We start from the raw sequence: 15,092 nt of genomic DNA, 5'->3' as shown, positions 1-15,092 counted from the left end.
GTGGGGATGCATGACCCCCAAAAAGGCTGGGGACCTCTGCTGCATCTGCGAGGAGGGGGAGGAGGAGGAGGATGAAGCCGGGGGGGCGAGGATGAAGGTGAGGATGAGGGGGAGGACGATGAGGAGGAGGAGGAGGACGAGGGGGGAGGGAGGATGCAGCCGGGGCCTCTGCTGGCCCCGCTCCCCCCTCCCCCTCCCCTTGCCCTTCCCCGGGGGGGGGGGCGGGCGGGTAGGCTCCTGATGACGTCACCCCCACCCCCCTCCCGCATCGGCGCGTGCGTAGCTCGTCCCCTGCCCCCCCCAGCCCCCCCCGGCGCGCGGAGGATGCGGGGCCGCAGGTGGGTGCGGGGACGGGGGGCACAGAGCGACCCCCCCCGGGGTGCGCTGCGGGCAATGCGGGGTTCATGGGGCCGCACGGGCTGGGGGGGGGGGGATTTGAGGTGCAGCCGGGAGGGGGGGGGGGGGTGACCACGGTGGGGGGGCGCACGGGGCGTTGACATTGCATGGAAGCACGGGGGAGGGGGGTTGCTTTTTGGGGTGCAGCTCGGTGCTTTGCGCCCCCCACCCCACCCTGGGGGAAGGCGTGCGTTGTGGGGTGCAGCGTTGCGGGGGGGGGGGCATCGAGGGGCGAGCTCGCGGGGAGGGGGGGGGGGCGGCTCGCACCGCAGCGGTGCATGGGGGGGGGGTGCCACCTTTCCGACCTCCACCCCCCCCCACCCCCGCGGCTGGGGGGTGCGTTGGGCGTTGCGGGGCAGTGCACAAGGTGTGTGGGGGGGATGCAGCACGGAGGGGCGTCGCTGTGGTGCGCTGTGGCGGGGGGGGGCTTCTTCGCGGGGGTGGGGGACACCAGGATGCTGCGTGCCCCGGGGGTGCCCGATGCGCATCAGCATCCATGCAGGGGTGGTGCACTGTGCGCTGCGCACGCGCTGCACGGGGAGGGGGGGCATGAAGCAGGGGGAGGTGATTTGGGGCTGTGGAGGCGTTTTGGGGTGCAACGGGGGTGGTAGGTGTGGGGGGCGCATGCACAGAGCTGCACGTATGGGGGGGTTGCTGGTAGGGGGAGTGCATGCGCAGTTCACAAGTGCAGGTGTGTGCGTGCAACAGGGAGCTCGGGAGGGGCAGACAAGGGGGTGGATGTGAATGGTGCACAGGGCACACGTACAGTGCGTGGGATGGGGCTGCATGCGTGTACAGCAGTGCTTGCATGTACAGCGGTGCATCCATGTACAGTGGTGCACACACAAGAAGGCATGTGTGTGTGCAGTGTGTGCTCGCACCCCTGTGCATGCAAACATGCTTTGCACATACCCCCTGAGCATGCATGCAGCATAAGGGTGCACCCCACGCCTGTGCACCCCTGTATGTGTGCACTGTGCCTGCATGTGCAGGGCTGCATGTGTGCAGAGCTGAAGGCAGGCACAGGAGGTACCTGCTCAGTGCACACGTCTAGGGCACATCACCCGTGGGGTGTGGAAGTCCCTGGTGCATGCATGCAGGGGTGTGTGTGTGCATGCATGGGGACACGTGTGTGTGGAGGTGTGTGCATATGTGCATAGGGCTCACTTACATCTATGTGTGCATGTACCCCTTGCACATGTGCACCCTGACACTCATGCACTCCCCAGAATGCATGCAGCATGTGTATGTACAGTGCACAGGTGCACCCTCATGTGCATATGCCCCTGTGCAGGTGTGCCCCCCTCCAGATGTGGGGGTGCATGCATGTACAGGGGTGTGTGCCTATAGGATACTTACGGGATACTACTAAGATGCTACCAGGAGTTTACTAAAATGCCGTTAGGATACAGTGAAGATAGTGCTTGGGTACTTCCTGGATGGCACTAAGGTACTGGCAGGATACTATGTGGATGCTGAGTAGGTACTGTAGGAAGTAGGGCACAACCAGGATGCTGTCAGGACACTACAGAATTATTACCAGGATCTTTCTTGGGATGATAGTGCAATACTATTGCGACATTAGGAAGGTGCCACTGGGCTAGTGCTAACATACCTTCAGGGTACTCTCAAGATACTACAAATGATAGCGTTAAGATGCTTTCGGTGTAGTAACATGGCAGGACTAGGACATTCTTAGGATACTACCAGGATCTTGCTGAGATACAGTGGACACACTAGTAAGATTAGCAGGACATTATAAAGTATCACCATGATACTTTCAGGACTCTACTAGTAATTTATTGCTAGAATCCTATCAGGATACTACTGAGATTCTGTCAGGGCACTACTAACATATTACTAGAATATTATTGGAACTCTACAAAAATGCTTTTAGCACATTGATAAGACACTATGAAGGTACTACTGAGATATCAGTAGAATATTCACAGGAAAGCACTAAAATAATAGATATCTGGATTTTACATTGCACTACTGAGATACTATCAGAACACTGCTAACATACCAGCCATATACTGTTAGGATCCTATCAGGTACTACTGTGATACTTTCAGGACACTATTAAGATATGACCAGGATGCTATCAGGATGCTCCTGACATAGAATCAGAGTACCGCTATGATACTGTCACAATACTGATAAGGTGCTTTCAGAACAGAACTCAGTTTTTAGTAGGATGCTGTCAGGATGCTACTAGGGAGGATACTTCTGAGATACTACTAGGGAATGATAAAAGGTATTGGTAAGATGCTTCTGGAATACTATCAGGGCAACACTCGAGGTTAGAATACTGTCAAAACATTGCTGATACCAGTATGATACTTTGATGCCACTACTAAGGTACTAGTGATATAGTAGGAGGATACTGCTGAGATACTAAAAGTTCAGTAATAAAGCTGGTGATGTGATACTGTTGACATACTGTCAGGGTAGCAGTAAGATACTCTAGGGGCTTTTAAAATACTTTGCTACTAATAGTGTTGGGATAGTACTTAGAGACAATCAGCATATTACTTTAGCACTACTAAGATGCTATGAAGACGGTAATAAGATGCTGTAGGGATGCTGCTAAGTTACCCCTGGGACACTACTAGCCCTGTACTGGGGTTACAGCCAGCACAGTGCAAGCCAAGGGAATTGGGAGCCCGGCTGGTGTGACCCTGAGCAGCAGGAACCTCACAGGTGCCCTCTCCCTACAGCTAAGGTGGGGGCAAGGAGGATGGAGGCACCCCTGGTAAGCCTGGAGGAGGAGTTCGAGGAGGGGCCTGGGGACGATGGGGGGACCCCCCGGCGCACTGCGGACCCTGCACTGGCCGAGCTGGAGAGCTTCTCAGCTGAGATGATGAGCTTCAAGTCGATGGAGGACCTGGTGCAGGAGTTCGACGAGAAGCTCACTGTCTGCTTCCGTAACTACGATGCCGCCACCGAGGGCCTGGCTCCTGTGCGGGGCCGCCTGCAGGCACAGGAGGAGGAGGAGCGCCTTCAGGACGAGGAGTGAGTAAGGCCCCTTCCTCCCAGAGATGCCTGCCTCTGCACCCCTGTGGAGTCTGGCTCCCTGCATTGCAGCATGGTCATGCAGCATGCTGAAGTAATGTTGTAGTAACCTGTGGGTAAGCCCCCTTGGGGCCTGTGTGCCTTCTTGAACCCTTGAGAGGCTTCTTCCACATGCAGCCCAACACCTCGCATCATGGCAAAGCTGTGCAGTAGCATGGAGTAGCTGTGTAGTATCCTATGAGTAGGGCACTGTTGGGCCTGCATGCCTCCTTGCAACGTTATGAGATACACACATGCGGCCGCAGCACACAAACCACCACTGCAGCATGGTTAATGCAGTGCATCAGAGTAAAAACATTGTATCCTATGAGTAAAGCACCACTGGTGCTTATGCAATTGCATGCTCGCAAGATGCCCTTTGCATGCAAATCACATCACTGCATTGCAGCTTGATCATGCAACACCTTGGAGTAGCTGTGTAGTATCCTATGAGTAGGTACAGCAGGGTGCTCCATCTGGCATTGCAATGGGCCACAGCAGGCCCAGACTTTGTGACTGCAGCAGGGGGTGGTTAAGTGTAAACTTAGAGTAAGGTGTGAGTAGGGCTCAGCCTCCTCCTTTCAACATGCAAGCAGTGCACCAAGGCGGGGCAGCCAATCTGGAGCAAAATCTGCCCAACCTTGCCTATTTGGCCAAAAATGGTGGCATTTGTACTGAAATCTTAATTTTCCTTAGAAACCTTTTTTTTGTTGTTGCAAAAATGCCATTTGGGGACAGAATTTGCCTTTTTTTTTTTTTTTTTGAGTGGTGTTTGTCTATAAACGCCTTTCTAGTGGATTTTTTTGTATGTGTTTAATTGGGATTTTTCCCCAGGCTGCAGTTCCTAATGCTAATTTTTTCACCAAGCAAAGTGGTTGTTTTCAACCCAAAAGCTCCCAAATCTTTTTTTTTTTTTTTCCAGAGAAAAATCAGTAGTTTTTCAGAGAAAAAATGTGTTTTGGCCTGGTGCCGGGAGCACCGCGCTGTCGCCGGCAGCCGGCCCACGGTGCTGCTTTGTGCTGCTTATTGTGTCATTTTGGGTCAGTTTGGGCAAAACAGGCTTTTTTTTTTTTCCCACTCTTGAATGAGCCCTGTGTGCATGGGTGGAGGATGGGCTGAGGCCTTAAAGGCACTATTTTCCACTAATTATTAACCAATTATTTCCAAAATTAACCCAGAAATCTCCTTCCGTTGCTTGCCTGGCTCTGCAAGGTGCTGTCCCTTTAAAAGCAGAAAAAAAAAAAAAAGCAGATATAATCACTTGCTTTTTCCAAAAATGTTGCAGTTTTGTTGAAACTGGGAATATATATATTTTTTAATGTGCGTTTTTGTGTATTGATTTGTGAAATATATGAATAAGGGAGAAATTAAGATCAGGCAAGGAGAGGGATGAGATGAATTCCTAAAATTGATGTTTTGGTCATTGGTTTGGGACTGGGGGCATTTGGGGAGGGGCGAGCTGTTTTGGAATGGTTTAGGGGGAATTGGGACGTGTGTGGATGTGGCACTGTGTTGGATGGGATGGACTAAAACTTCAATTTGTTGCGGTGGAAATATGGGTGGTTTTGTCTAAATTTAGGGGAGGAGGTGTCAAGACCTGGGAAAATACATGGGGGTTGGTGTTCTAACCTTGCCTATTTTCCCATTTTTGACCTTTTTCCCTGTGTTGCCACTTTTCAGCAATTTTTCCCCTCTTCTTCCATATCCAGTTGTCCCTATTTATTTTTTTTTACTTAATTCCCATTTTATCCCTTTTTATCCATTTGACATTTTCCTTGTACTTAATTTTTTCTTACATTTTCTTTTTCCTCAATTCCCTTCCCCCCTTTTTTTCCTTTTATCCCTTTTCTCTTTCTTTTTCCTATTTTCCTCCTTCCACTGTCTAACCTCATTCTCCATTTTCCCAATTTTTCTTTCCCCACTTTTTTCTACTTTGTCATTTCCCCCTTTTTTTTCCTCTTTTCTCATTTCTTTTATTTCCCATCTTTTATTCCCATTTTCTTTTCCATTTTTCTGCCCTTTCCTCCTTTTTACCTCTTTTATCTTTTTTTTTTTTTTTTTTCTCTATTCTTCATTTTCAGTTTTTCTCCCCTCTACCCTCCCTCTACTATTCCCCATGCACCTTTTTTTGGTGAAATAGGGCAAAACTGGCCCGGCCCTGCGGGGGAATGTGGGCAACACAGTAGTGTTGGCAGGGAGCTCCGGGCAGCTGCCATGGTTTGGGGTGTTTAGCACAGTTTTGTGGAGTGACTTGGGGTATTTCAGGGCCATGTTTCATAGATTTTTTTTCTAGATTTTGTTTTGGTCTGTTGCAGTTTATTTTGGAGTGTCAGATGAATTTTGGGGTGTTCTATTTCAGAGCTGTTTTGCAGGGTGGCTTCAGGCATTTCACTGCTGTGTTCTGGGGCAGCAAACCAGGGTATTTTGGGAGGCTTTGAGGTTTTTTTGTTTGTTTGTTTTCAGGGTATCACAGCTGTGTTTTGGGGTGTTCCAGGGCAGTTTTGGAGGGTTTCAGGGCATCAGGGCAATGAATCTGGACAGTTTTGCTGTCACTTGGTGCAGTTTTGGTTTATTTCATAGCAGTATTTTTGGGTGTTCCAGGTCCAATTTTGAGGGAATTTCAGGGCAGTTTTGGAGGTGATTTAGTTTTTTTTTCAGGGTGACAGTTTGAGGTGTTTCAAAAGGGCATTTCGGGGCACTATGGGGTGTTGTGGCTGCATTTTGGGTCATTTCAGCATGATGCAGGACAGCATTTTTGGGGAGTTTTGAAGCATTTTGGACATTGCAGAAGCTTTTCGGGGTGTTGTGTTTCTATCATTGTCTTTTGGGGCAGTTGGGGATGTTCTGGAGCAGTGCGGTGGCATTTTGGGGGTGTTTCAGAACAGTGTTTTGGTGCTTCTGGAACAGATTTCTGAGGCATTCTAGAAATGATCTTAGTCTAAGGGCAACATTTCATTTTTTGATTCTTTAAGAGTGGCGTTTTGGGGTGTCAGGGCAGTATGTTGGGGCACTTGAGAGTGTTTTGGGATGCTGTTAAGGGACAGAATTTTAAGATATACAAAGGTGTTCTGGTGCAGCATTTTGGGGCATTTTGGAGCATTTCAGGGTAGTGTTTCAGAACAGCATTTTGGGAAATTTCTGGGTGTTCAAATGTTGTATATTGGAATATTTTGGGGCATTTGAGGGTATCTGTGGTTGTTCCGGGCTGGTGTTGTATCTCTGTGTCTCTGTGGAGCATTTTGGGTGTTCCAGGGCATTTTGAGATCCTTTGGGGCTTTTCAGAGTGTCTTGAGACATCTCAGGGCTTTGGGGCAGTGTTTTAGTACAGCATTTTGGAGCATTTCTGGGGCTTTAGGGACTTTTTCATTTTTTGGGGGACATTTCAGGGCATCCGGGCAATGTTTTGGGGTGGTATTTGGGGATATTTAGGAGTGATTTAGGATGGCGTTTTGGGGTGTTTGGGCTCATTCAGAGCATTGCTGTGGCCTTTTAGGGGTGAAGTTACAAAATGATGTCTTGGGGGCATCACAAGTGTTGGGATATTTCAGGGTAGAATTGCAGAATGATATTTTGGGATGTTTTAGGGTGTTCTGAGGCAGCATTTGGGGTGATTTGGGATGTTTTGTGCATCTGAGTGATGTTTCAGGTTGTCTCCATGCATCGTTTTGGGGCATTTCTGGGTGTTCTGGGGCTGCATTTGGGGCTACTTTGAGGCATTTCGTCATGGCATTTCAGGATGGCTGTCTGGAACGCAGTGCTTCTCGGGGCATTTTGGGCCATTTTGGCAGTTGCCGCTCACCACTCACCTCCCTGCAGGGTCTGGGATGCCCTCACTGATGGCTTCGCCCCCCGGGACTCCCCCCGACCCTGGCTGCACCCTGAAGCTGAGGCCCCTGATGGCACCGACCCCCAGGTATGGCTGTGGCACCCTTAACACCCCAAAACCCTCCTGTCCCCATGTGACCTCCAGTGATGATTGACAGTTGTTAATCAGTCCCAAGGCTTAGCGACCATCAGGGAGGGAGCTGAGCCAGGGTGCTTCAAACCACCCAGAAATAGTGTATTTGGGGGGCTGTTCTTTCATGCAACACCAAGACAATGGCACTAAAACAGGCAAGATTAAGTGCTTGGTTTGGCAATCTGGTCCCTGCCAATCTGTCCCTAAGCTGGGGGTAAGGTGGTGTATTTTGGAGGGAGAAAATAGTGTTTACTTCTTTGTAGTGAGTGTGTGCTGTGAGTAGCTGTGTTTGGAATTGTGGGAGGGCAGTAAAAATGTCCCCAAACCCACTGAATTAAGCCCATTTGGATGTCACACAACCTGTCACTAGAGAAGGTGAGGAGAAAGTCCATTTCCTGGTTTATTTTCTGCTAAAAAAAAGCAAAATAACCTTTGAAATATAGTAAAAAAGATGTCTCCCCATCCAACAACTTAGTTGTTCACACCCCTATCCAGCATCCCTCTCTGACATCTCCCTGCCTAATGTCCCCATCCAACATCTCCATCAAGCCTCTCCTCATTTAACATTTCCATCCCATGTCCGATATCTCCCCTTCCAACATTCCCATCATCTTCATCCAACGTGTTCGTTATCTCCCCATCCAGCATCTCTTTCTGACATCCCTCTGCTTCTCTCAGTCCAATGTCTCCATCCAATGTCTCCCCATCCAGTGTCCACATCCATTGACTTCTTCCATTCCCCTCCAATATCTCCCTATCATCTCACCATCCAATGTCTCCATGCAACATCTCTGCATGCTGTATCTTCGTCAAACTTGTCCCCATCCATTATTTTCACCCAGCATCACCATAATGTGCCCGTCCAACGTCATCTCCCTGTCCAACATCCCCACCCAGCATTTCTATCCAACATCCCCATCGAACACACAGCTGTCTGGTGTCCCCATCCAGTATCCTCAAATGAGGTTTCCATCTAACATCTCCTAAGGCAACGTCTCCATCCAACACCCTGATCCAGTGTCTCCCATCCAGTGTATCCCTGTCCTACCTCCCCATCCAGCATCTCCCTATCCGTTGTCTCCATCCAATATCTCCCCAGTGCAGACCCTGCAGGTAGCACATCCCCGGAGCTGTGGCTCCATGGCAGCTCTCCCCATGAGCTGTGGGGGCCATGTCTGTGTCTGTGCCTGCACCAGGCAGTGTCCATGGTGCCACTGGGGCCACCCAGCTTGTGTCTTCTGCAGCTTTGTGAGAAGGAAGAGGAGGAGGAGCTTGCTGAGAGGAGCGAGCATGACTCAGGCATCAATGAGGAGCCACTGCTGACGGCTGAGCAGGTACCCTCAGCTCCTGTGTGTACCCAAACACCCAAGTGTGCCCATAACACTGGGCTTGCATTGCCCAGGACAACTTCAGCCCATCCCAGCCCCATGGTTGTGTGCTCAAAATGCAAAAAAGGCCAAATCCCATCAGTTTGGAACTCTGTCCCTTCTCTGTGGGCAGGGGTGCAGGACACAGACGTGAATTGCAAGGGGGAAGCCATATGCAGACAACAGATGGGATGTGTGGGATGCAGAGTTAGAAATGGGGGTGCTGATGTGGGGTGTGGGGGTTGGGTGCAGATCAGGATGTAGGATGCACATACAAGATGTGAATGGACAGCACAGTGCAGGTGCAGAATACCCATGTAGTGTGCAATGTGCAGGTTTGGATTGTGGGGTGCAGATGGAGGGTATGGGGACAAGTATGGGGTGCAGGATGGCGGATGCAACATAGGGTGTAGGGAGCAGGATTCAGGTGTAGGTAAGGGATTCAGCTGCAGGATTCTTGGTGCAGACATGAGATGGTGCAACACGGTGCGGTGCAGGTGGAGGGTGCAGGCAGCAGGGTGCAGGTGCAGGACAAGTACAGGGTGCAGGTGTGGGATGAGGTGGGGTGCAAAGTGCAACTGGAGGGCACAATGCCCCACAGGTCATTGAGGAGCTGGAGGAGCTGATGCAGAGTTCGCCTGACCCTGAGGCTGACCCTGATGGTGATGAAGAGGAGGAGGAGGAGGAGGAGGAGGAGGAAGCTGAGGCTGATGCAGATAGTGGCAGTGGGGGCATGGAGCCCATCCTCCTGCGTGACCTGCACACTTTCTCCCCCACCTTCAACAACAACTGCTCCCATGAAGGTATGGCCAGCAAGACCCAGGCCAGTCCCTTTTTGGGGGAAATTCCCACCAAATTGGGCAAACAAATCTCCAGGTTCCAGGGCTGGCTGGACCCAGTGTTTAAGCACTGTTTGGCCAGAAGAGGGCTCTTATAAAAAAATAAGCCTATGGAGATCTTGCTTTTAGTGTTGCATTAAGTGCACCCTGTGTGTCACCAAGCACACCACACGTTTTGCACGTTTCCCCCTCCTGCATTGTGCATTGTACTAAATGCCTTTTGCTAAATGCATGTAGTGCATTTCTCTAAAACATTTTGCAAAACACTGTGCCATTCATTAAATGTGCTATACCTTGCACTGTTATCACCATCTTTTCTTCATGTATACCAAGCATTTTGCTAAACATACCATGCAGTTCATTAAATAACCTGTGTATTTTGCAAAAATGTCTTATGTGTCCTGCGCTTCACTGTTTGCATCCTGCATTTCAATAACTGCGCTTTCCCCATGACACAATGCATGTGACTGCATGCAGCAGACTCTTCCCTGATCTGTGCATGGTGCATTTTCCTGATTTCACTGTGCATTTTACTGAATGTTTTGTGCACCTCCCTGAATGCACCGTGCCACTAAATGCACTGTGCACCATCCATAATGTGTAGAAAACGTTTTGATGCTTTTCAGTAATTGCACTGGTTTTTTTCCCCCTCAAAGCACCATGCATACATTTCACTAACTGCATGGAGAGTTTCATTAATCTCATAGGCATTTTGCTAATTGCTCTGTGTATTCCCCTAATTACACATAGTACATTTCATTTATTGCACCGTGCATGTCAGTAATTGCACCAAGCAACTCTGTAATTGCTCTGGGCATTTAACTTATGACACTGGGCATTTCAGTAATCGTACTATGACAGTGTTGGGTGTTCCAATAAATTCACTGTGCATCTTCATAATCACAACACATTAAAAAAGTTTCTACATGCATTTCACTAATTGCACTGTGCATTTCATTAATTGCCTCTGTGGAATTTTACTAAATGTAGTGTGTGTTCAAATAATGCATGTCACTAATTGCACCACGTGTTTCACTAATGCACTATGCCTTTCACTGGTTGCACCAGGAATATCGCTGATTCCTCTGTGCATTGCACTAATTGCAACAGGCATACCAATAACTGCACGGGGCGTTGCTGTATTGCACCATGCATTGCACTAACTGCACTGGGCATTGCCAAATCGCACTGTGCATTGCACTAACTGCACTGGACATTGCTGTATTGCACCATACATTGCACTAACTGCACTGGGCATTGCCAAATTGCACCATGCATTGCACTAGCTGCACTGGACATTGCTGTATTGCACCGTGCATTGCACTAGCTGCACTGGGCATTGCCAAATTGCACTGTGCATTGCACTAATTGCACTGGACATCTCACCACTTGCACCAGGCAGCCCAGTAACTGCAGTGTGCATGCCACTAATGGAGCAATGCATTTTGCAATCGTGCAATGCATGTCCTGTCTCTAACTGCCCTGCCGGCAGCAGGGCTGGAGCAGCTCTCAGCTGGGGAGCTGGTGGCAGCGGCGGGGCGGGCAGAGGCGGCGAGCCGGGCGCTGTCAGCGGAGCTGGTGGCACAGCTGGCCCGGCGGGACGAGCTGGCCTTCGAGAAGGAGGTGAAGACGGCGTTCATCGGGGCGCTGCTGGCGGTGCAGGGGGAACAGCGGGAGCAGCGGGAGGCCGCTCGGCGCCGCCACCGTGAACGGGGGCTGAGCCTGCAGGGGGGGCGCCCCGAACGCGGGGGACACATGCCCAGGAAGGTGGGAGATGCGGCGGCCATGGGGGGGAGATGTGGGAGGATGGGGGAATGTGGGGACGGGAGGACATGGGATGGGAAGGGGGTCCATGGGACCCTGGGGATGTTGGAATGGGATATGGAGAGGTGGGGACAGGGAAACATGGAGACATGGGACAGGATGTGGGGACATGGGACAGGGTGTGGTGAGGATGGGGAGACATGATGGGATGGGATGGGGTGGGAGACATAAGATACTTGGAATAAAAGGAATACAGGGGAAGGTGGGAACATGGGGACATAGTATGGAACAAGGGGATATAGGAGAGGGGGAGGTGGGGACATGGGGCTAGGTGGATGAGGAATGGGATGGGATGTAGATATAAAATGGGACAGGGATGTGGAATGGGGGGACTTGGGATGAGGGCACATGGAATGGGGACGACATGGGACAGGATGGAGGGACATGGGACAGGGGCATGTGGAGATGGGATATGGGGATATGAGGACAGGAGGTGCGGACAGGGGGACATGGGATGGGATGGTTGGACACAATCCAGGAGATGTGGGAATGGGATGGTGGGACATGGAATGGGGGTACGTTGGAAGGAATGGGGGCACATGGGACTGGGGAGGTAGGAACTTGGGGACAGCATGGGGGGGACATGAGGTTGGGACAGGAGAAGTGGACAATGCATATGGGACAGGGAACATGAAGGGGTGTGATGGGAATGTTGGGATGGGGGGACATGGAGAGGGCACATGGAAATGGGGATGTGGGGACAGGGCGATGTGGGGATGGGGGCCATGGGGATAGAGGGGAGGGGGGCAGCAGGGCATGGGACAAGGCCATGGTGGGGAGAGGGATGTGGGTCAGGGAGATGGGGACATTGGTGTCGAGGGAGGTGTGCAGGTGCCCAGGAGGTGATGTCGTAATGCGTCCCCAGCGCTTCAGCATGGAGGGCATCTCCAGCATCCTGCATTCCGGCCTGCGCCAGACCTTTGGCCCTGCCACCAACGAGAAGCAGGTGCTGCCTTTTTCCCCCCAAATTGCCCAGATCTGTCCCCTTTCACCTGCCCTCTTGCACACCCTATTCCCCTGCATCCCCCAAACCCCATTTTCCCCTTTTAAAATATTATTTAATCTTACAGTTTTGCAACACACTTTTCCCTTCTTTGCAAATCCACCTTGCAAAATCATCTTTTTTTCATCCACAAAATCCTCCCTTCATGTTTGGGCAGTTTTTGCAGCATCCAAATAATTCAATATTCCCCAAATGTCTGCAAATTAAATGTGATTGCAGGAAAGTTGCAGACATACTTTGCATTTGTGCTTTCATGCTGATTTGGTGCAATTTTCATCATCGAAATGAACAAAAATATATAGTTTTGTAGCATGAAGGTGTTTCTGTGGTTATTTTTTCTGTTTTGCAGTACCTGAACACAGTGATTCCTTATGAGAAGAAGGGATCACCCCCCTCCGTTGAGGACCTGCAGATGCTCACCAACAGTGAGTCCTTGCTTGGGCAGTCATTTTGCATCAGAATCAGCCATTTTGCATTGCCACAAGACGGCCGATTTGGGGCACAAATGTACATTGCTGCAGCACCTGTGAGTTTTGCACTGTTGTAACACAGCCAGTTTTGGTTGAATCATAGTGCAGGCTGTTTGAGGTGCAATCAGCCAAATAATGCCATTGCGATACAGCTGATTTGGGGGGAAAACACCCATTTGTATCATGGCAGTACAGCTGCTTTGGGGCACAATCACCATTTTACATCAATACAGCATTGACAATTTTTGGGCACAGTTGTCTGATTTGCAGCACTATGGAAAAACCTATCTGGGGTGAAAATACCTCTTTTGCTTTGTGCCATCATGGCTGATTTGGAGCACAGCTGTTTTTTGCATCACAGTGGTCCAGCCACGGTGGCGGACCCACTTTGCAACCCCCAACACGGTCTATTTGGGGTAAAATTGCCCATTTTGCATCACTGCAGCACAGCCGATCTGCAGCAAGCCCCTATTTTTACACACTATGCCAGTGCCAATTTGGGTGTGAAACACCCATTCTGCATAACCCCAGACTGGCTGGCTGGGGGTGAAAAATGCTCATTTTGGATACTGCCATGCTTGGTGCATTGTGGGAGACTCTGGCCGTGTCTCGGATGACTTTTGGGACAGAGGGGAAATTTTGGAGGGTCATGTGGGGGCACAGGGGCTGAGCTCACGGCACTATTTCCCCTTGCAGTCCTGTTTGCTATGAAAGAGGGGAACGAGAAGGTGCCCACACTGCTGACGGATTACATCCTCAAAGGTACCTGCTGACCCTGCACATCCCCTGGTCATCCTCCGTACAGCCCCCATGCATTCCTGTTTATCCTTGTGCATCATCCCTCATGCATATCCCACACATCCCCTATGCACCCCTCATGCATTTCCCAGGTATCCTATGTGCATGCTTGTGCCACTGTGCATCCACCATGCTTCCTTTCTGCATCTCCTGTGTATCCTTTTTGCATGCCCTGATTATCCCTCAATGTATCCGCAGGCATCCCTTACTCGTCTCCTGTGCATCCTCTGTGCATCCTTAAGGCCTGCAGGCCTTATGCATCCTCATGCACCCTCGTTGTCCATTCTCCTTCATCCCCTTTGCACCCTTACATTGTCCTTTTGCATCTTTCATGTACCTTCATGAATATCTCCTGTGCCTCCCTCCTTTTTATCCCTTGTGCCCCCATTCATCCCATCTGCTGGACATCAGTTGTGCATTCCGTGTACTCTTTGCACCATCATCTGCCCCTTGCACATCCCGTGTCCCCTCATGCACCTCTTGTGTATGCCTTGTACATCCCTCCTGCATCCCTTTCATGTTCCTTCCATATCCCTTGTGCATCCCATTTGCAGCCACTGTGCAACCTCATGCAGCACTCATGCATGCTTGTGTACCCTCGTGTGTCCTAGTGCACTCGTGCTCATGCATCCTTGGTGCACACTCATGCACTCTCATGCATACTTGTGCATGTGAGCCCCTAAGTATGCTTAGGCTCCTCTGTGCACCCCCATGCATCTGTGCATACTTACGCGTCCTCATGCAACTTGGTGCATGCTCACGCATCACTGTGTGCCTTTGCAAACCCTTGTACATCTCTGAATGCTAGTGCACTCGTGCCTCCTGGTGCAAGCCTCTCCATCGTTGTGCACCCATCTGCTTGTGCATCATCATGCAGCCCAGTGCAGCCTTGTGCACACCCGTGCACTGGCAAACGCCCATGGCCTCTCTCTTTGCAGTGCTCTGCCCAACCTGATGTGGCGCTGCCCTTGAGCTCCCCCACCCCGGCGCCCCCCAAAATGGGGCCAAACACAAGGAAAACAGGTCGCCTGTGGCCCCCCTGCCCCACACTCCCTCCCTCCCCCCACCTTTTCACAGCTGGAAAATAAATAATTTGTTTCATTAATTAAGCAACTGTCCTCCAGTATCTTCTTTCCCTGCCTGCAACGCTCACTCTATTTTGCAGCTTTTAGATAGAAAAACCAGCTTTTTGAGGAAAATGCCAAGGAGGAAACTGCTTTGAGGCTCATGAATATTCAGCATTTTGCAAAATATGCACATTTTGGCTAGTGAGCTGCTGGGTACTCATTAGGACATGGGAGAAGTTGGGAGCTTCCATTTTGGAGAGAACCAATCAGATTTGGGGAGTGTTGCTCATTTTGGGTAAGAGTCACTAGTTTGGGG

General features: G+C 50.6%; 1 protein-coding gene across 1 annotated transcript; it reads left to right on the top strand.

Annotated features, from left to right (window-relative positions):
• The first annotated feature begins 275 nt into the window (after positions 1-275).
• Positions 276-14,794, top strand: FEZ1 (fasciculation and elongation protein zeta 1). The gene is made up of 10 exons (XM_032201792.1): positions 276-338; positions 3,117-3,411; positions 7,267-7,363; positions 8,653-8,742; positions 9,377-9,578; positions 11,110-11,381; positions 12,304-12,384; positions 12,791-12,866; positions 13,608-13,673; positions 14,648-14,794. Exons 2-10 carry the CDS (start codon positions 3,137-3,139, stop codon positions 14,662-14,664), a joined length of 1,176 nt encoding a protein of 391 aa, XP_032057683.1. The 5' UTR covers positions 276-338; positions 3,117-3,136; the 3' UTR covers positions 14,665-14,794.
• The last annotated feature ends 298 nt before the right edge of the window (positions 14,795-15,092 follow it).

Source organism: Aythya fuligula, chromosome 22 (genome assembly GCF_009819795.1).
Source record: "Aythya fuligula isolate bAytFul2 chromosome 22, bAytFul2.pri, whole genome shotgun sequence".
Classification (NCBI taxonomy): Eukaryota; Metazoa; Chordata; class Aves; order Anseriformes; family Anatidae; genus Aythya; species Aythya fuligula.
This window is presented reverse-complemented; position numbering and strand designations above follow the sequence as displayed.

Excerpts from the sequence above, each read along its gene's own strand:
- FEZ1 (XM_032201792.1), top strand. The coding sequence starts at position 3,137 with ATGGAGGCACCCCTGGTAAGCCTGGAGGAGGAGTTCGAGGAGGGGCCT. Across the intron at positions 9,579-11,109 it reads CAACAACTGCTCCCATGAAG|GGCTGGAGCAGCTCTCAGCT; the intron begins GTATGGCCAGCA and ends TGCCGGCAGCAG. Across the intron at positions 11,382-12,303 it reads GGGGACACATGCCCAGGAAG|CGCTTCAGCATGGAGGGCAT; the intron begins GTGGGAGATGCG and ends ATGCGTCCCCAG.